Source organism: Balaenoptera physalus (genome assembly GCF_965194825.1).
Source record: "Balaenoptera physalus genome assembly, chromosome: 20".
In the NCBI taxonomy this organism is placed as follows: domain Eukaryota; kingdom Metazoa; phylum Chordata; class Mammalia; order Artiodactyla; family Balaenopteridae; genus Balaenoptera; species Balaenoptera physalus.
In genome coordinates, this window is record NC_138901.1 from 21,284,521 (window position 1) to 21,303,838 (window position 19,318).

The window sequence follows — 19,318 nt, forward strand, 5'->3', positions numbered from 1 at the left end:
AAGAAGCTGAGGCAGAGACTCTGGGAGAGTGCAGACCAAGGCCGGAAATAAAATCTAATGTAGAGCGCACAGCTCACTGAACTCCAGTTGGGAGAGTGACTTCGGATTCTAGGGAATTCCGTGGTCTTCGAATGGAGTGGAGGCTTCTCAGGGTGACTATCCTGCGGTTCTGTGTAGGAAGGGGTTAACCAAGGCTCTAAGAGGACGGGGCGGGGCCAGAGGAGGGGCGGGGCCAGGGCGACCGCGGGCGCGCGCGTGCGTTGCTGACTCAGCGGCGATTCCTGAGATCACTGGTGGAGGGTTCCAGGTTGGCCCCCAGTGACTGGCGTGTGGGACCCTTTGAAGATCGGCGCTATGTCCGGGACTTCCCTGGATCCTGACCCCTGGAGGCCGTGGTTCTTGGTCTCAGCCGCCGGAGACTCCGAGAAGGAAGGCTAGCCCGAGCTGGGCGCGGCGGGACAGGGCGGGGACGGCAGGCCAGCGCCTCCCTGGAGACATCCCCGCCACGCTCCGCCCCTCTTGCCCTGGGTCCCCAGACTCCAGGCTGGAGTGGTCGGGGCAGCTTGGCTGACCGGATATTAAACTGCGAGAGTTGTCGCACGTGGACACCATCCTGCCTGTCGTGACTGTGTAAAACAAAGACCAGGAATCAATGTCTTTAGAGGCCATCCCAGCCTTGCCCTCGCCCCAGATGAGAGTGGCCTGCGCTGAGACTTCCTAGGGGTGGAAACACCACACCATATACTCTGTTCCCTCTCTGGATCCCAGGCCCTTGCCTGCCGGGAAGTTCTTTCCGTTGTCTAACCTCTCTCTTTCCGGCAGGCTCAGTACATTCCCTCTGACCCCGTCCCCAAGGAAGATGGAGAATGGCTGTCACCCCACCCCCACCCCGCCCGTGATAACCACTCTTTGGAAATTTGCAAATTGGAATTCTCTCCTTGGATTTTCTCCAAGGTGAAAAACTGCGACTCAACTTTTCAAATAACTTTTTTCTCTCCACCAGCGAACCTTAGACGGGACTGTAGAGTGGTAATCGAATGCAACCCAAAACGGGAATCTCCTGGCCCCGTTCCTACCCTCACACCAGGCATAGGCACACACACAGTCCCCGACAGCCTCAGCCGGAACATTCCAGAGGCCGGGAACTCGGTACTTGCTAAGGCAGCCATTACTGGATTGCACTCTGGTTGTTAGAAAGCTCTTTCTTACACTATTTCAGGAGGAACGCTCGCCCCTCGGCGCCTGGCAGCTTCCCCACCTCACCTCTGTTGGCAGAGACCGGGTGAAGGTGGAGGGGGTGTCAGTGCCTAGAGCTTTAGCAGGCTTAGCAGCCCCTCACCCCCACCCAGGCTCTCAGCGCCTTCCACTTAGAACCAAGCGCGGCGGAGTGCGAAGGGGCGGGGCCGGGGGGGGACCCACCAGCTCTGCCCTGCTACAAATCACTTCCAAGCCGGTGACTCAAAAATAGTAACAGTTGTTGGGTTGCCCCTCATTTCCATGTTGTCAGTTTAATGTGCCAAAGTACAGAAGCAATTCCTGAGGTCCCCACCTCTTTCTCAGTGTCCCCCACCTACTCCCCCTTCCCACTACCCTCCCTGGAATCATTTCCTTAGCCCGCCCCCCTCCTCTTGATTCGCAGCCCTAGTAGTCCCAGAAGGAGATACTGTTGGTCTCCGTGGGAGCCGAGCAGGAAGAAAGGCGGGGCCGGCGGGGGCAGCGGCCTCGGTGGTGAGGCCCTGGACTGCAGCCCCGACCCCGTAGCAGCCTCCGCAGGTCCTGGCGGAAGCGCAGGCCCAGAAAGGCGTAGAGCACGGGGTTGAGGCCGCAGCGGGCGAGGGCCAAGCCCCCGGTCACCAGCAGTGCCAGATCCTTGCGCTTGCTGGCGGGGCAGCTCCGCTCGCGGGCCGCCAGGAGGTCGGCAGTATCCAATAGCAGGGCGAGACTGTAGGGCAGCTGCAGCACCACGAAGGCCGCCACCAGGGCCACCACGACGCGCAGCGCGCGCCGGCGCTCGGGCCCCCTGGTGGCCAGCAGCGTGCGGCCCAGGAGCGCGTAGCAGGCCGCCATGACGCCCAGCGGCAGCGCGAAGCCCAGGACCACCTGCGCCACGGCGCTCACCCCCTTCACCGTCTGCGTGAGGCCCTCGGGGAAGATGAGACGGCAGCGCCGCTGGCCTTCTCGCTGCCCGTCCTGGCTGAAAAGGAGGGCAGGCAGCGCCAGGAGCAGCGACAACAACCACACGATGACTGAGACCAAGTGTGCGCGGCCCGGCACCGGGGGCCTCGGTCCAGTTGGGAGGGCCCGCGCGATGGCCACGTAGCGGTCGGCGCTGATACAGGCCAGGAAGAGGAAGCCGGCGTGGAAGGAGGCCGAATAGAGGCCCGAGATGGCGCGGCAGGTGACACTTCCCAGACTCCAGCCCTGCAGAGCCCCGGCTGCGGCAAAGGGCAGGGTCAGAGCCAGCAGAAGGTCGGCCAGGGCCAGCTGGAGCAGGTGCGCGGAGGTGGGCGAGCGGGCAGCGCGTCGGGCCGCCAGGTGCGTGGCCAGGACCAGGCCATTGCCGGCCAGACCCAGCGCAGCCACAGTCAGGGAGACACTGGGTTGGAAGGCCCGACTGAAGGCCTGGACATCGGCCTTGTAGCAGAGTTCTGGCAGCGGCTCAGCCGAGTATGCCTCCTCATCGTCCCCGGAGTAGGGGCCCCAGGAGACCTGGGGAGGCCAAAATGAGAAGAGAGATCTTATGAGACATGCCTCCACCACACACCTCCCCCTCCCACACATGCATTCCAAGCTGGGGGCTCCTGTGTGACCAGGTACAATGGTACAGTACCCGGGGAGAAGACATAAACTCTTCTCCACACTCTTCTTAGCACACCCTCAGACAGGCCTTGGCTTCCCTTGCACCCCTGCTGCCTCTACATCCAGCTTCCTCGGTGACCTTGAGTGAATCACTTGCTCTTTCTGGTTCTCCAGTTGCCTAATACATAATGTCGAGATTAGAAATCCTGACCAGCCCACCCGGCAGGGTTGTTTGAAATAAGGAAGATAATGAATGTGAAGCATCTGTGCTCTCCATAGGCCAGGTGTCTGTATTATTAGTAAATCTTAGCGCTTCAGTTCCTCTGCAGCGCCCTCTCCTGGAAGAACACCCACATGCAGACTTTGCCTGAGACCTGGTCCCTGGACTCCATGCTTGGTCTGGAGAGGTTTTCTGTGTCTCCTTTCCCTTCACCCCTTCTCACCCCCACCTCTAAGCCTCCAGTACAGGTGCACTGAACTACTCATGACAAGGGGGTCGTAAGGGTTGGAGCTCAGGTTTTCTGGGCTCAGTTGGGACCTTAGATCTCTAGGTTCAGCTCATCCTCCCTCTCAACCCCAGTCCCGTCCCCCAACCGCAGCGTCTCATTACCAGCCCTGTCTATCTGGAGGGCCCCTGGTCCCAGAGGGCTCCAGGCATCCTAGGTAGGTCATAGCATGGCAGAGGCCTGGTGCCAGGTAGGGAATCCCATACCTTCACCTTACCCTCCCTCTCTGTAACCGTTCCCCCCCTTCCCCCACTCCCACCTGCTCTGCGGGCTCAGTCCCCATCTCTGGCTACTCGGGTTTCTGAGGTAAAGCCACTGGGGACAGAAGTTAAACTAGTGGGACAGGAAGGAAGGGGCGGGGAGAAGGGCCAAGAGGGCGGTGGGGATTAGGGTCCGTGGGCCCTCTTTACCTAACTTTACTATTCTACGTCCTAAAAAATAATTTCTCTTTACCGTGCCAGTAGAAAAAGAATGGGTTTTGGAATATCATCGTTTGCTAGCCACCTGTGTGATCTTAAGTAGGTTTTCTGACCTGTCTGAGCCTCAGGTTTTTCATCTGCAAAGTGGAGTGAGGTAAAAATGCAGAATTCACAGGGTGCTGAGGGTGCCTAGCACAGGTGCCTGGAGCATAATTTGCTGTCAGAAAATGTTAGATTCTTTTACTTACTCTTCTCTCCATCTCCAAGCACCCTCCCCTTCCATCTCCCTTTTCTTGGATTTTTCAGGACCCCCTAACCGGCCCTAGCCTCTCTTCCCCCATCCCTGAGGCCACAGTCCCCGTCGGCCTCGGGTTATTCAGGGTATTTCCCGGCGACGGGAGGCTCTCTACCCCCGCCCATTCGCAGCAGGGCTCAGGCGCGCGCTTGCGCGGGGTCCGGGAAAGCGGCGCGTGCCAGGAGAGGGAGGCTGGGGGAGGGGAGAGGTGAGAAGAGAGAGGGTTGAAGGAGAGGCGAGAACAGCGGAGAACCAGGAACAGCACAGAGAGAGACAAGGGAGAAGGGTTAGGGGGAGAGAGGGAAGAGGGAGGGGTGGGTAAGGGGGAGAGAGCCATCCGCTGCGAACCCTAGGAGGAAAGCCCGAGCTGGAACTGGAGCCCTAGCCGGAGACGGGCACTGGGAGGCGGCCGCCGGGATCCGTCAGCCCTGCATGATGCGTCTCCGGCTCTTCTGCATCCTGCTCGCCGCGGTCTCGGGAGCCCGGGGCTGGGGCTACTGTGAGTGCGGGGCTCGCAGGCAGGCGGGGTTGGGCCTGGGAGTCTAAGGTCTGCAGGGCGGGTCCCTCACCGCATTGCGGCTGGGTGGTCGCGGCTCCCTTCCCGGCTGGCGCGCGCTCGTGCGCTTTCATCCTTTCCTGCCTCTCCCCCGCGCTCCGCAATGCAGCTCCGAGGCTGGCGCGCGCGCCGGGCGCTGGGGCTGGGCTCAGAGCTGAAGATAGAGTTGGCCCGGGCGGGGATTTGGGACTGGGATCCAAGCGGGAGCTAGTGCCTGGGTTTGAGGGTTGGGAATAAGGGTGGTGCCAGTGACCCCGCTAGGGTTAAGGTTTTGCCAGGGGCTGGGGCTGGGCTTGGAGCTGGCCCAGGGACCAGGGTTTGGGGCTGAGGCTGGGGCTGGATTTTGGGGTTGGGATCCATGCAGTATTTGGTGACCCTTTATGATGCTAAGGTTGGACGTGGAACTGGTGATGGTGCTGGGGCTGGATTTTGGGGTTGGGATCCATGCAGTATTTGGTGACCCTTTATGATGCTAAGGTTGGACGTGGAACTGGTGATGGTGCTTGGACTGGCTGGGGTTGGGACCAAGGCCTGGATTTGGAGTTGGTGTAGGTCTGTGGGTACTGCTGACTGGGATTGAGGCTAAGGCTGGGGCTGGATTGGTGTCTTGGGGTGACTCAGGTTCTAAAAGATGCTGAGGTTTCGGATTGTGTTTGCGGGTGTACTGAACCGCAACTGGTACTAGGCAGGGTCTGGCCTACGGGTTCTTCCAGAAGAAGAAGGCAGCCTCCCCGAAGTGTGCAGCTGTTGCTGCAGCCCAGGTTGAGGAGATGGTTTAAGTTAGGGCTGGGTCTGCAATGGGGGAGAGAGAAGAAAGAGCTCCGGTTGCTCAGCGTGCTGGGCCTTTGGGAAGACTGGGAGGGGCCACCCTGATCAACATGTCTGTTCCCCCAACCCAGACGGCTGTGACGAGGAGCTGGTTGGGCCCCTGTATGCACGCTCCCTGGGCGCCTCCTCCTACTATGGGCTCTTCACTGCGCCCCGTTTTGCCCGGCTGCACGGTGAGCATGGTGGTGCCCCATGGTGGGGTGGGGGACTCTGGAGGGCTGGAGGTAAATGGGGAGCCAGTGGTGAAAGCCCTTGCCCCTTCTGTAGGCATAAGCGGATGGTCTCCCCGGATTGGGGACCCAAATCCCTGGCTCCAGATCGACCTAATGAAGAAGCACCGGATCCGGGCTGTGGCCACGCAGGGCTCCTTTAACTCTTGGGACTGGGTCACACATTACATGCTGCTCTATGGCGACCGAGTGGACAGCTGGACACCATTCTATCAGCGAGGGCACAACGCGGTACTCCAGGCTCCCTGTGCACACACCTGGGGAACCTTTTCAGCTCTGTGACCTGGGCTGGGCTGGGCACAATCTTGGGGGAAGGGCAGGAGGCGGTGGTGAGGGCACAGACGAGGAGCAGTGACTTCCTCCCCAAGGACTCAGTCCAGAGGGACTGTCGGCTCGCCATGTGTGCAAGATATTCCCAGTGACAGGGTTTAACATACTTCAAGGTAAAATCTGGGAGAGCTTCATGAAGGTGGTGACATCTGAGTTGACCTTTGAGGATATAATGGGACGCTCTAGGCTAGGGAAACTGTGTTTGTGTAAAGCCATGAAGGCAGGGGAGATAAGGAGTGTTTGCCTTCCAGAAGTCGAGATTGGCTAGATGCGACAACTGTGGGCTGGGAGGCTGTGGAGAAACAAGTAGAGGGTGGGGACGTGGTCACTCCTCTTCCCTTGCCCCTCAGACCTTCTTCGGTAACGTGAACGAGTCGGCGGTGGTTCGCCACGACCTGCACTACCACTTCACGGCGCGCTACATCCGCATCGTGCCCTTGGCTTGGAACCCGCGCGGCAAGATCGGCCTGAGGCTCGGCCTCTACGGCTGCCCTTACAGTAAGGGTGTGAGGTCGTGGGCGGGCGGGGAGGGGGGGTGCCCGGGAGACAAAGAGTCTCTCCGGTCCCCAACCCACCTACTGCCCCTCGCGCAGAGTCCGACGTGCTCTATTTCGATGGCGATGATGCCATCTCGTACCGCTTCCCGCGAGGGGTCAGCCGGAGTCTGTGGGACGTGTTCGCCTTCAGCTTCAAGACCGAAGAGAAGGACGGGCTCCTGTTGCACGCCGAGGGCGCCCAGGGCGACTACGTGACACTCGAGCTGCAGGGGGCGCACTTGCTGCTGCACATGAGCCTGGGTGAGCTCAGAGATCCCGGCGTAAAGCCTGAGGCTCTCCTCCCACGTCTCTTGTTGCACCTCCTCCGCGAAGCCACACACCACTCCTTATCCTTCCCTTCCTTAGTGTTTGGACCAACCCGCCTTTTTCGTGTAAAATTTGGTGCTAGCAAAACACTGGACTCGGGATCAGGAGAAGCGGATTCCAGTCTCAGCTCTACCACCTACCAGCGGGACAAGCACTTCCCCAGTCTGTTTCCTCATTGTAAAAACATTGTATATACGTATACACACACGCCTAAAGCGTTATTATTTTGTATCTCAATCGCTTTTCATAATATCCACATGATGAGGTAGAAGCAACTATCATGTCTCAAGTTTTACTGATAGGAAAACAGAGGCTCAGAGAGGTTAAATGGCTTACTCTAAGTCCATACTTGCCAATGGCCACTGCTCCATCCCAGGCTGAGGGTGGTCCAATCTCTATATGCCCACCTTCCCTGGCTGCCCTGGGCCCTGGGCAGTCCCTCCTCTGTGCTGCCGGCTGCTGCTCTGCCTGGGGGCTAGCTGGGCAGTAGGGCTCGCGTGGGTTCTCCAGGTTCCAGGTCTGACCCCGGCCCCTCCCCACCCTCAGGCAGCAGCCCCATCCAGCCAAGGCCCGGTCACACAACCGTGAGCGCTGGTGGCGTCCTCAATGACCAGCACTGGCATTACGTACGTGTGGACCGATTTGGCCGCGAAGCAAATCTCACCCTGGACGGCTACGAGCAGCGCTTCGTGCTCAATGGCGACTTTGAGAGACTGAACCTGGACACCGAGGTCAGCGGAGAGGGGAGGAGCCATTTGGTTAAGTGGGGTGCTGGGTGGGCCGGTGGGGGACAGCACTTTTCTCTACCAAAGGTAAGACTCTGCTTTCGGGTTTCTGAATATGCTAGCAGCTCTTGGGAAACTCCCAGAAAGGCCTGGGTTTTTGTTGTTGCTGCTGTTATTAGCACGCAGATTCCCGGGCTCCACCCCAGAACTACTGAGATGGAGTCTGGAAATCTGGATTTGGGGGATCGGGCAAGATGAGAAAATTGGCCCCTTCAGGCCCTGATCTACAGATAAAGAATCTCAGACAGGTTCATTGACTTACCTAAGGGCATGCAGCCAATTTGTGGTGGAGTCAGGGCTAGAACCCAAGCCTGGGGAGGCCCAGCGAGCTTCCAGCTTCAATACCGATACTGGGGCAATGTGTGTCTCAAGTCTTATAAAACTCAATCTGCCTGGAGCGTGGGAAAGTGTACGGCGGGGGAGCTCGAGAAAGGCGCTCGCGCTGCCACGCTTATCGGCTCAGTGGAAAAACTTCTGGAAACTTCACTATTGATCCTGATGGGGGTGGCCCCCTGAAGCCATTTGTAGCGTACTCACTCCTCACTCCGCCCGCAGATGTTCATCGGGGGTCTGGTGGGCGCCGCGCAGAAGAACCTTGCCTATCGGCATAATTTCCGCGGCTGCATGGAAAACGTAATCTTCAACCGAGTCAACATCGCGGACCTGGCCGTGCGGCGCCATTCGCGGATCACCTTTGAGGCCAGTGGGCAGGGGGATCTGGGAGGACGGGGCGTCAAAGCCGCTTGGAGCCAAGAGGTGGAGTGGGAAGAGATATTGCGAATCATGTAAAAGCCGAGGACCCCCTCCCCAGCCAGATGCTCAAGTGGGGGTGATGATGTCATCACCGACTCACAGGAGGTGCAAAAGGCCTGCTCCCAACCCCCCAGTTAAAAGCTGTGGGCCGGTCTAAGCATCTCCTCAATTATAACTGAGGAAAATAAGGTGTAGCGACCCTGAGTGGCTCCGCCCGGGGTCCCGCAGCTGCGCAGGGGCTGAGGAGGGACTTGAACCCAGGGCTGTTTCGGTGTGTGGGTGTAGGTGCTCCCCCCACCCCAACTCAGGAGCGTAATCAGGCACTGCTGCCGGGAAGCGGCGGGAAATTGCCTCTCCACGCTGGAAGGAAGGGACGGAGCGGTCGCCCCTGGAGACGATGTAGGTCAGGATACAGTCCTGAAGGCCGACTTGGTGGCTGGAGACCTCCTCCACAGCTGGACATATTTGTGGGGGAGTTGGGGAGGTGCACCCAGGGAACCTCACTCCTCACAGAGGTGGGGCGGGGCATCGGCTCGGGTGCTGAGGGATCTTCACTTTCGTCCCTAGGGTAAGGTGGCATTCCGTTGCCTGGACCCGGTTCCTCACCCCGTCAACTTTGGAGGTCCTCACAACTTCGTGCAAGTGCCTGGCTTCCCTCGCCGAGGCCGCCTCGCAGTCTCTTTTCGCTTCCGTACCTGGGATCTCACCGGGCTGCTACTTTTCTCCCGCCTGGGGGATGGGCTGGGCCATGTGGAGCTGATGCTCAGTGAAGGGCAGGTCAATGTGTCCATCGTGCAGACTGGCCGAAAGAAACTTCAGTTTGCTGCTGGTAAGGGGTGGAGGGAAGGGGGAGGCACAGGGAGGCCAGAGAAGGGCAAAGAGCAGAGGAGTCTGTAGGCCTGGACTGAGGCCTTTGCACACTGGAGAGGGGTGAGGGAGTGAAGGGAGGGAGCAGGGCAGGAGGTCCCAGGGCCCTGGGAAAAGGTGGGAGTGGATGGAGGCTGCTGGGAGTTGGGAGGGCAGGGCAGATCTGAGGAGCTAAGGGTGCCAGGAGAAGCAGGAAGGCTGAGAATCCTGGTACTCTCCAGTTCCGGAGGGTCTCTGGAGGTGTCATTCAGTTATGACTTTTGTGTCAGCCACTGGGGTTCCACACAGTGAAGAGAGACATTCAGAGATGTCACCACTCAGGTTGATGAGTGTAAAAATGGGAGGCACATAGGCTACTGTTAGGACACAGAGTGGGGTCGCTGCCTCCCCGCTCTAGGTTCTCTTCTAGAACATGGTGCCCCCCTCCTCCCCCCGCCCCCCACACCATCCTCCTGTCCTGTCCAGGGTTCCGCCTGAATGATGGCTTTTGGCACGAGGTGAATTTTGTGGCACAGGAAAACCATGCAGTCATCAGCATTGATGATGTGGAGGGGGCAGAGGTCAGGGTCTCATACCCACTGCTGATCCGTACAGGAACCTCATACTTCTTTGGAGGTAAGTGGAGGCCGACCTGGCTAGACCCCTGTCTCTGGGTGGGAAGGCCCCATCTAAGTCCACCCAGACAGGGCTACATGGAGAGTTTTGTAGCAGTAAATCCCTCTTGTCCCTCTGGGGCCTTGGGGACTGGAAGGTCACTGTCATTGTCTACTAGCCCCCTTCCTTCCTTCATGTCTGGCTCTCCCTTGGCATCTCCCTGGGGGAGGGTCGCTGGAGTCTCCCCTGGGGAGGGCCTCACAGGGGTGGTTGCTCCAGGTTGTCCCAAGCCAGCCAGTCGATCGGGCTGCCACTCCAACCAGACGGCGTTCCATGGCTGCATGGAGCTGCTCAAGGTGGATGGTCAACTGGTCAACCTGACTCTGGTGGAGGGCCGGCGGCTTGGATACTATGCTGAGGTCCTCTTTGACACATGTGGCATCACTGATAGGTATCCAGAAGCCCCTCTCCCTACAAGAGGTGACCCCTCCAAAGCCCTCTTCCATGGTCTCCCAATGATGGGAATGGCCTTTCTCAATGATCTCCCTTCTCCTGGTCCCAGCTGCTAAGTCTCCCACCTGGGGATGATTCCTCCTTGACCTCTCACCTCCTATTCCTTCCCTTAAAGTGACACATGCTCAGAATGGAAATGAAGCATCTGTTTTTGGTCCTAGAGGGTTTTATTTGGGGGGTGGGGGAAGTAAGGCATTATTTATTCCTTTGGGGAAGGGGAAACAGTAGTACTTGAGCCCTGAGGCCTGCCTAATGCCCCAGCATTTAAGCTTGTTAGGTGGAGTATGTTTCACTGGGTTTTGGTGCTCCCAGGAGCTGGGAGTGAAGCGTGTAAGGATCAGACCCTACTCTCAAGCTCCCCATAAGGCTCCTTCCCTCGGTGCTGACCCCCCTCACTTAGGTGCAGCCCTAATATGTGTGAGCATGACGGACGCTGCTACCAGTCTTGGGATGACTTCATCTGCTATTGTGAACTGACAGGCTACAAGGGGGAGACCTGCCACCAACGTAAGCCAGCTGGGGTGTGGGGGAGAGTCAGAGACAGGGGAGGTCAGGAGGTTTCTGGCAATCATGAGGCTGCCAGAGATGGTGGGGCTGGCCCTCCTAGCCCCCTGACCCTATAATTGCCTTTTCCCCACCTCACCACCAACCAGCTTTGTATAAGGAATCCTGTGAGGCTTATCGGCTCAGTGGGAAAACTTCTGGCAACTTCACCATTGATCCTGATGGGAGTGGCCCCCTGAAGCCATTTGTAGTGTACTGTGATATCCGAGGTACGTGGCTCTGATGGGTGGTGGAGGGGCAGCTGACAAGGCAATGCGGGAGTGTGGGGGAAATGGAAGGATGGAAGGGAGGACAGGGGCCAGTAAGATTAAATGGTGGTGGGGGTAAAGGAGGACAGAAGGGGGAAGGGGACACTCAGGGATTTGTAATCTAGCCTTGCAGGTAGATTCCAGCTTCCTGATCCATTCCAGCTGTCTCATCTCCGGCCTATGACGTTGGGCGCCTAGAGCTGGGCTGGAATGGAGCTGCTGGCCACGTTTATTGGCTCTGGATTGCAGTATTGGTGCTAGGGGGGTGGGCAGGGAGATGGGTAGGGAGATGGGTAGGGAATGCCCGTCTCCAGCCACAGCTCTGCCTCATCCCCTCCCCCAGAGAACCGGGCCTGGACAGTTGTGAGGCATGACAGGCTGTGGACAACTCGGGTGACAGGTTCTAGCATGGAGCGGCCATTCCTCGGGGCCGTCCAGTATTGGAATGCATCCTGGGAGGAAGTCAGTGCCCTGGCCAATGCTTCCCAGCACTGTGAACAGTGGATTGAGTTCTCCTGCTACAATTCCCGGCTGCTCAACACTGCAGGTTAGGGCGGGGGTGGGGAGGGCAAGGGGGAGAGCTGGAGGAGAGACCAGTGGGGTCTGGGAGAAGAGGATTAGAGGGTTGAAGGGAGCCCTGGGCTACAGGATTCAAGAAAGGGTCTGGGCTGGTTGGAAGGGTGAGAGAGGAGCCCGGAGGCTAATGGAGGGCAGGGCCTGGAAACTGCCTGCACCTCTTCCCCAGGAGGCTACCCCTATAGCTTCTGGATTGGCCGAAACGAGGAGCAGCACTTCTACTGGGGTGGCTCGCAGCCCGGCATCCAGCGCTGTGCCTGTGGTCTGGACCGGAGCTGTGTGGACCCCGCTCTACACTGTAACTGTGATGCCGACCAGCCCCAGTGGTAAGGGGGGCAGAGGGACAGGGCTTTCAGGACGCCAGGGACAGCTGAGCGGCAGAGGCTGAGCCACCGCATCCTGTCCCCACAGGAGAACCGACAAGGGCCTGCTGACTTTTGTGGACCATTTGCCTGTCACTCAGGTGGTGGTGGGGGACACGAACCGTTCCAGTTCTGAGGCCCAGTTCTTCCTGAGGCCTCTGCGCTGCTATGGTGATCGTGAGTGACAGACCCTTTTTGTGTACCCTCCCAGGGTCAGCTCTCCAGTTTCCAAAATCTAGGCTACCTGATCCACTGGGAGTCTCTAGGACACACTGCCAGACACCCCAGCTCCTGGTGTGATATGCCCACACCTGTGTTGTTCCTTGGCACCTTCCTCGGCACCTTCCTCTCTTTCATTACGCGCCTTAAGTTTCCCTGGGGACCCCTAGCTGTCCCCTTTTGCCCTGTCTCCCCCCGACCTGAGGCTGCCTTACTCCTCTCCCCTCCTACCTCGCTGACAAGGCCTTCCTCCATCTGGTTTTGTAGGAAATTCCTGGAACACCATCGCCTTCCACACTGGGGCTGCACTGCGCTTTCCCCCAATCCAGGCCAACCACAGCCTTGATGTCTCCTTCTACTTCAGGACCTCGGCTCCCTCAGGAGTCTTCCTAGAGAATACAGGGGGCCCTTACTGCCAGTGGCGCCGACCTTACGTGCGGGTGGAACTCAACAGTGAGCAGGCAGACGTTGCTGGGGGATGACGATCCCTGGGGAGGTGTGGGGTGGGTGGAGGCTGGGGCAAGCGACAAGGGGTGAGACGCCCCTCTGCGAGGCAGCATGGAAAGGGCTTCAGAGGGCGCTGGCTTCTACACCCAGCTCTGTGTTGATAGCTGGCTTCGTGACCCTGAGCGCCCACTTAGCCTCTCTGGGCCTTAGGTCCCTGACTTGTAGGGAAGCGGGACTCCTCGGGGGGTGGGGCCTTCTACCTGATGAGCTATGCTTCTAACCTGAGAAGTGGGGCTGGAAAGCTGGCTCCAGGGATCTGAGATTTGGGAGAGACCAGGGATATGAGGTTTTTTTCTTTTTTTATACATTTATTTATTTTTGGCTGCGTTGGGTCTTCGTTGCTTCGCGCGGGCTTTCTCTAGTTGCGGTGAGCGGGGGCTGTTCATCGTTGCGGTGCGCGGGCTTCTCATTGCGGGGGCTTCTCTTTGTTGTGGAGCACGGGCTCTAGGCACGCGGGCTTCAGTAGTTGTGGCACGTGGGCTCAGTAGTTGTGGCTCGCGGGCTCTAGAGCGCAGGCTCAGCAGTTGTGGCGCACGGGCTTAGTTGCTCCGCGGCATGTGGGATCTTCCCGGACCAGGGCTTGAACCCGTCTGCCCTGCGTTGGCAGGCGGATTCTTAACCACTGCATCACCAAGGAAGTCCGGGGTATGAGGTTTTAAGCAGTTTATGGGTTTTGTCCCAGGCTGTAGACAGACTGGAGGGACATTCAAGGAGCTCCAAAGGGTGAAGAAGAGGGGTTGTATCAGGTGAACCTGTGAGGTACCTTGGAGGTCTGAGTCCTCTCCCCCTCACTCCCAACGTTGTCCAGCATCCCGGGATGTGGTCTTCGCCTTCGACGTGGGGAATGGGGATGAGAACCTGACAGTGCACTCAGATGACTTTGAGTTCAACGATGACGAGTGGCACCTGGTCCGGGCTGAAATCAATGTAAAGCAGGCCCGGCTCCGCGTGGATCACCGGCCTTGGGTGCTGCGGCCGATGCCCCTGCAGACCTACCTCTGGCTGGAGTACGACCAGCCCCTCTATGTTGGTGAGCAGCAGCCCAGAGGCAGGGCTGAAGCCTCTGACACCTTCCCCTCCTCTCAAGGCCACTCTCCTTGTTTCCAGGAACCCTGTGTCTTAGGTCCCGATCGCCTCGACCTCAGAGTGAGCCAAAGGCTCACCTTTCCTCTCCAGTCCCTGGCATCTATTCCGTTCTTCTAGCCCCCTTGGCTCCCTTCTGAACCCCAATGCTTATCCCTGTCTCTGGCTCTACACCCATTTCTTGACCTGCCCACCTTCCCCAGGATCTGCAGAGCTTAAGAGGCGGCCCTTCGTGGGTTGCTTGAGGGCTATGCGTCTGAATGGAGTGACTCTGAACCTGGAGGGCCGTGCCAATGCCTCTGAGGGTACCTCACCCAACTGCACGGGCCACTGCGCCCACCCCCGGTTCCCCTGTTTCCATGGAGGCCGCTGCGTGGAGCGCTACAGCTACTACACCTGTGACTGTGACCTCACGGCTTTTGATGGGCCATACTGCAACCACGGTTAGTGCTGCTGGTTATGGGAGGACAGGGAGCCATAGGGCATAATGGGATGTAGAGAGGGCAGGAAAGGAAGGAGGACACAAAGTCAGCATCAGGGAAAACTGTGGTCGTCCTGGGCTCCTGAGCTCTGAGCTGGGGCAGTCAGGCAGTTGAAGATGTTGGGTGACTCCAAAGGCATAAAGTGGGGCAAGGAAGGGATGGTACAGCTAGCTGGCACTAAAAAGATCAAAAGCAACAAGCAAATAACTTCCCCATCTTCCCACTGTCACCAAGGGAACACAGGTCACCCCCCTTGCAAGAATATCCCCCTCAGGCTGCACGATGCACTATGCCACTTCCTATTTGACAATCGCTGCACTCCTAAAACATGTCTACAACCTGGTTCTTGGTTAAGGCAAGCCTTGACATTCACCATAGCAAGATTCTGCACATATACCCAGACCGCAGCCTCCCTAAGGCTGGTCTAGGAGGATGCGTGAGCAGGGAGGTCACTGGGTGGGAGAAGTCTGGTGAGGTAGGGAGATACAGGGACTAAGGGACTGACAGAAGACCTTTGGTTTTGGTTCGGAAGGTGAGTAGTGGCAGGTGTACCAGATGGGCGTATGGTGTCTCGATTCTAATCTTGACTGTCCACTTACTGTGTATCCCTAGGCAAGTAGCTACCCACTTCTGAGCCTCACTTTCCCCAGCTGTAAAACGCAGGGGTTGGATTAGATGACCTTTTACATTTCCCATGATTTTAAGATTCCATTCCGTGACACAGGGGTGCCAGAGGACCTAAAAGTGAATGGAGACGGGTTGTGGTGGTGGCTGAAACTGGGGACACGTGCCAGAGGGTGTGTGTGGATGACATATACAGCGTCTGAATGTGGGAACGGGAGCCCTGACCTCACTACCTCTGCCTTCAGACATTGGCGGTTTCTTTGAGCCGGGCACCTGGATGCGCTATAACCTCCAGTCAGCGCTGCGCTCCGCAGCCCGCGAGTTCTCCCACATGCTGAGCCGGCCGGTGCCAGGCTACGAGCCCGGCTACATCCCCGGCTACGACACTCCCGGCTACGTGCCCGGCTACCACGGCCCTGGCTACCGCCTGCCGGACTACCCGCGGCCTGGCCGGCCGGTGCCGGGCTACCGTGGACCTGTCTATAATGTCACTGGAGAGGAGGTGTCCTTCAGCTTCAGCACCCACTCCGCCCCCGCCGTCCTGCTCTACGTCAGCTCCTTTGTGCGTGACTACATGGCTGTGCTCATCAAGGAAGATGGTAAGTCCCCCGAGGCTCTCGCGCTCAATTCCAGCTGCCTCTGGGTGCCCTCCGTTCTCGTAACCATCGATTGACCAATACAAGGGCTCAAGCGCTCTCACAAGATGGGGACTTCGGGAGCTGAGAGGAGACCCCCTCTTCCTCCTCCCCACCCTACAGGGACCCTGCAGCTGCGCTATCAGCTGGGCACCAGCCCCTACGTCTACCAACTAACCACGCGCCCCGTAACTGACGGCCAGCCCCACAGCGTCAACCTCACCCGGGTCTACCGCAACCTCTTCATCCAGGTGCGTGCAGGGGGAGGGGGACAAGGGAGGCGGGCCGGTTCAGACCGTAACCTCGCCATCTAGGTTGCGGCAGTGGGAAATGCCAAACGTTTAGCATTTGTAGAGCACGTTCCAACTTACAGAGGATGTTCATGTGTGTTATCTCATGGGACCTCACAACCGCTCTGTGAGGGAGTTCAGGTAGGCAGCTCTTCTTCTTATCTTCATTTGACAAATCACTAAAGGGGCTCAGACAGTAAAGTGGTGTTCCCAAAGTCAAACCACCGTTAAGCTGCGAAAACAGGGCTCAAAACCAGGTTGTTGGGTTTTTAATACCAAATCCTATGTCTGGGTCCAGTGGTTGCCCACCCGGGACTGAGCTAGGACTCACCACCAACTGGGAGAGGAGAGTTCCAGCCTGGTCTGGGCTACGTCTGCCCCCGGTTCTCCCTCCCTCATCTCCTTTCCCCTCCCCACTCAGGTGGACTACTTCCCCCTGACAGAACAGAAGTTCTCACTGCTGGTGGACAGCCAGCTGGACTCACCCAAGGCCTTGTATCTGGGGCGCGTTATGGGTAAGCTGGGGCTCAGAGGGCGTTTGGGGTAAGGAGCTGTGGGTGAAGTCCCTGGAGCCCAGAGGGGAGTGAAGGACGGGGAGTGGCACTGAAGGTGCTGATAAAGAGGAGTGGGAACCTAGCGATGGTGAGAGGGGGCAGGGCTATTGGTGGTCCAAGCCCGTTTCTTTCTGGGCTGCCTCTCCCTCAGAGACGGGAGTGATTGACCCGGAGATCCAGCGTTACAACACACCAGGTTTCTCGGGCTGCCTGTCTGGTGTCCGATTCAACAATGTGGCTCCCCTCAAGAGCCACTTCCGAACACCTCGACCCATGACCTCGGAGCTGGCTGAGGCCCTTCGCGTTCAGGGAGAACTGTCTGAGTCTAACTGCGGAGCCATGCCACGTCTCGTCTCAGAGGTGCCACCTGAGCTGGACCCCTGGTATCTGCCCCCAGGTACATCCCTGGGACACAGTAAAGGAAGGGAAGAGAGGGACAACAGGGAAAGGAAATGACTCTTAACCTGGAGGCGGCTTCTCCTAACAGGTGCTTTCTCTTTTTCAGACTTCCCATACTACCACGATGACGGATGGGTTGCCATACTTTTGGGCCGTGAGTAGCACAGTCACTACCCCGACCTCCTCATTCTACCCTCTGGCTGTCAGCGTTGCCTCCCTGCCCCGTATCCTCAGGGCTGAGGGGTGGTGAAGGCACTAGGTGCATGGTGGTGCCCAGAAGGATGAGACAGGCTATGCTGAAGGTAGCTGATAATCAGGTTGGAGATTTTTAAATGTTTGAGGATGCTATAGACTTTTAATTGAAATGAAATATCAAAATGGGGCTCAAGCTTTTACAGTGATGTGCCCATCAATGCCTGATCCCATATACTTCTCAGTGGTAGTCCATTGCTGGTCACATTTGACTTTATGACTTTGTGGATCAGATAATCTCCACTTCCTGATGAGCAGCTTAAGCCACATGCTTATCTGTTGGATCATGGTCATTATGTTCCACCAAAGTCAGGTGTTCAATATCTAAAAGGTCCCAGAATTAGGCAGGAACTGTTTATTAAAAGGAGCTTTACTGCACTATAAAAAGGTAAATTTTATGGTACGTAAACTGTATCTCAGTAAAACTGTTATAAGAAAATGAAAAAATAAAATGAGGCTAAAGCTAAGGGATGAGGAAATGGGGGTGCAGTAACATCGAGAGAGATGAGAAATTGGGGTAAGTACCAGGGATGTGGAAAGAGAATGTTAGAAACAGAAGACGGCAGGGGATAAGCCAGGAATTTAGACCTACCAGATACTTAAGAATGGCTTGATGTGGCCATACAGCTGATGCTCTTGTACACGTATGCTTTAGGCCAAAAGCATACACATGTGTATGTATATAGGTGAAACCCCAAAGATCTGCCCTGAATTGTTCCTTTTTTTCTCTTTCAGTTTTGGTGGCCTTCTTGCTGCTGGGGTTGGTGGGAATGTTGGTGCTCTTCTATCTGCAAAATCATCGCTACAAGGGCTCCTACCACACCAATGAGCCCAAGGCCACTCACGATTACCACCCTGGCAGCAAACCTCCCCTACCTACTTCAGGCCCAGCCCAAGCCCCAGCCCCGGCCCCAACACCAGCTTCTACCCAAGTTCCAGCCCCAGCCCCTGGCCCCCGGGACCAAAACCTACCCCAGATCCTGGAGGAGTCCAGGTCTGAATGAATCAGGAGAAGGGCTTCAGGGACCAAGTCCATCTCCTCCAAATTCCCCAATTCCTGCCTCTACCCCACCCTGTCAGGGACATTTGGCTCCTCTTAGCTGGCTCTGCTCATCCAGAGGATTTCCCTCCTGCCAAGTTTGGTGGGCAGAGCTACAGATGGGACCAAAGGGAGTGGCTGAGCCTCACTGCCTAAACCAATGCCCTGCCCATCCCCATCTCCCCAGGCTCCTGGTTGTTTGCCTGCCCCAAAGAAGCCTCATGGGGTTGAGACAGGCCCTTCCTGCCATCCCTGTCCCAGCTGCTGCCAGGGATTAACAACAGAGTGCAGGGGAGATTAACGGCCTCCCTTCAAATATTCAATCTCAGCAGGGACAGATGTGTGGGATTGCAGGGATGCAGGGGGTATGGGGGGAGGAGGCTGCTAAATCATACCCCCCAGCCTCCCCCCTCCCCTGCAGAACATCTTCCATCTGCTTCCACTCAACTGGGGATTAGGGAGGGCTTCACTGATGTCTCCCACCCCCCGTTTTTTGTTTTTTACAGAGACCGAGAGGCCTCAGTTTAGCACCTTAGTACCTCCACTGCTTTACATGCTTTAGCCAAAGCCATAAGAAACTTGCAATGTAGAGAGAATAACGCAGACACACTGACTAGCCAGCCCTCTACTCTTCCTCCCTCTTCCAAGATATGCAGTAGCCTTGGTGCCTGTCCAAAGGCTTGGCCCCCCCTCTCCAATGCATGAGGAGCCCTCTTTCCTCCGCTCAGAGATGCTGCTTCGTTTGCCCAGGAGGTCATGTTCTTTATATATATTTTTTGTTGCAAAGTCTCTCTCTAGAGAAACTCTATATATTACTCTAATTTTTTAAATTATCAGTTTATATATAAAAGAAAAAATCAATCGACTGTCCTGTCCTGTGCTGTGCCCACGGTCTGTAGTGTGCTTCTCCTGTGTTGGAAGTCTCATGAGGTCTGCTGGTCATTCACCCAAGCCTGATCCGGCCTCCACTCTGAAGCTGTGCTCTCAGACTCGGAGCTGTTCTAATAAAGCAGAGTGACAGAGCCTAAGTCTGTTGTGTGGTAGCTGGCGGCGTGGTTAGGGCACAGTGGGATGATGTCAAGGGAGCTAATCTGACGGCTCCAGAAACTCTATGGGGAGCACTCAAAATCCTTGCATCACCTACTG

General features: G+C 57.3%; 3 protein-coding genes across 3 annotated transcripts in view; 1 reads left to right on the forward strand and 2 right to left on the reverse strand.

Moving 5' to 3' along the window:
* Window positions 1-1,407: 1,407 nt before the first annotated feature.
* On the reverse strand, window positions 1,408-2,781 carry CCR10 (C-C motif chemokine receptor 10; the record flags this gene model as incomplete). Its single annotated transcript, XM_082440821.1, has 1 exon — window positions 1,408-2,781. One exon carries the CDS (start codon window positions 2,779-2,781, stop codon window positions 1,642-1,644), a length of 1,140 nt encoding a protein of 379 aa, XP_082296947.1. The 3' UTR covers window positions 1,408-1,641.
* A 1,603-nt stretch (window positions 2,782-4,384) lies between these two features.
* Window positions 4,385-19,200, forward strand: CNTNAP1 (contactin associated protein 1). The gene is made up of 24 exons (XM_082440773.1): window positions 4,385-4,518; window positions 5,475-5,576; window positions 5,671-5,864; window positions 6,314-6,461; window positions 6,557-6,760; window positions 7,373-7,557; window positions 8,167-8,310; window positions 8,932-9,193; window positions 9,697-9,846; window positions 10,105-10,276; window positions 10,739-10,845; window positions 10,992-11,111; window positions 11,494-11,697; window positions 11,896-12,052; window positions 12,138-12,265; window positions 12,575-12,760; window positions 13,623-13,844; window positions 14,101-14,340; window positions 15,249-15,602; window positions 15,762-15,889; window positions 16,350-16,443; window positions 16,634-16,879; window positions 16,988-17,035; window positions 17,869-19,200. The coding sequence occupies exons 1-24, from the start codon at window positions 4,452-4,454 to the stop codon at window positions 18,135-18,137; spliced, it is 4,131 nt and encodes a 1,376-aa protein (XP_082296899.1). The 5' UTR covers window positions 4,385-4,451; the 3' UTR covers window positions 18,138-19,200.
* The window catches only part of EZH1 (enhancer of zeste 1 polycomb repressive complex 2 subunit), a 37,070-nt gene continuing 32,118 nt past the window's right edge, over window positions 14,367-19,318 (reverse strand). The window contains exon 20 of the mRNA XM_082440790.1: window positions 14,367-14,556. Within this exon, the coding sequence (XP_082296916.1) occupies window positions 14,547-14,556 (10 nt within the window). The 3' untranslated portion in view covers window positions 14,367-14,546. The remainder of the gene's footprint in view (window positions 14,557-19,318) is intronic.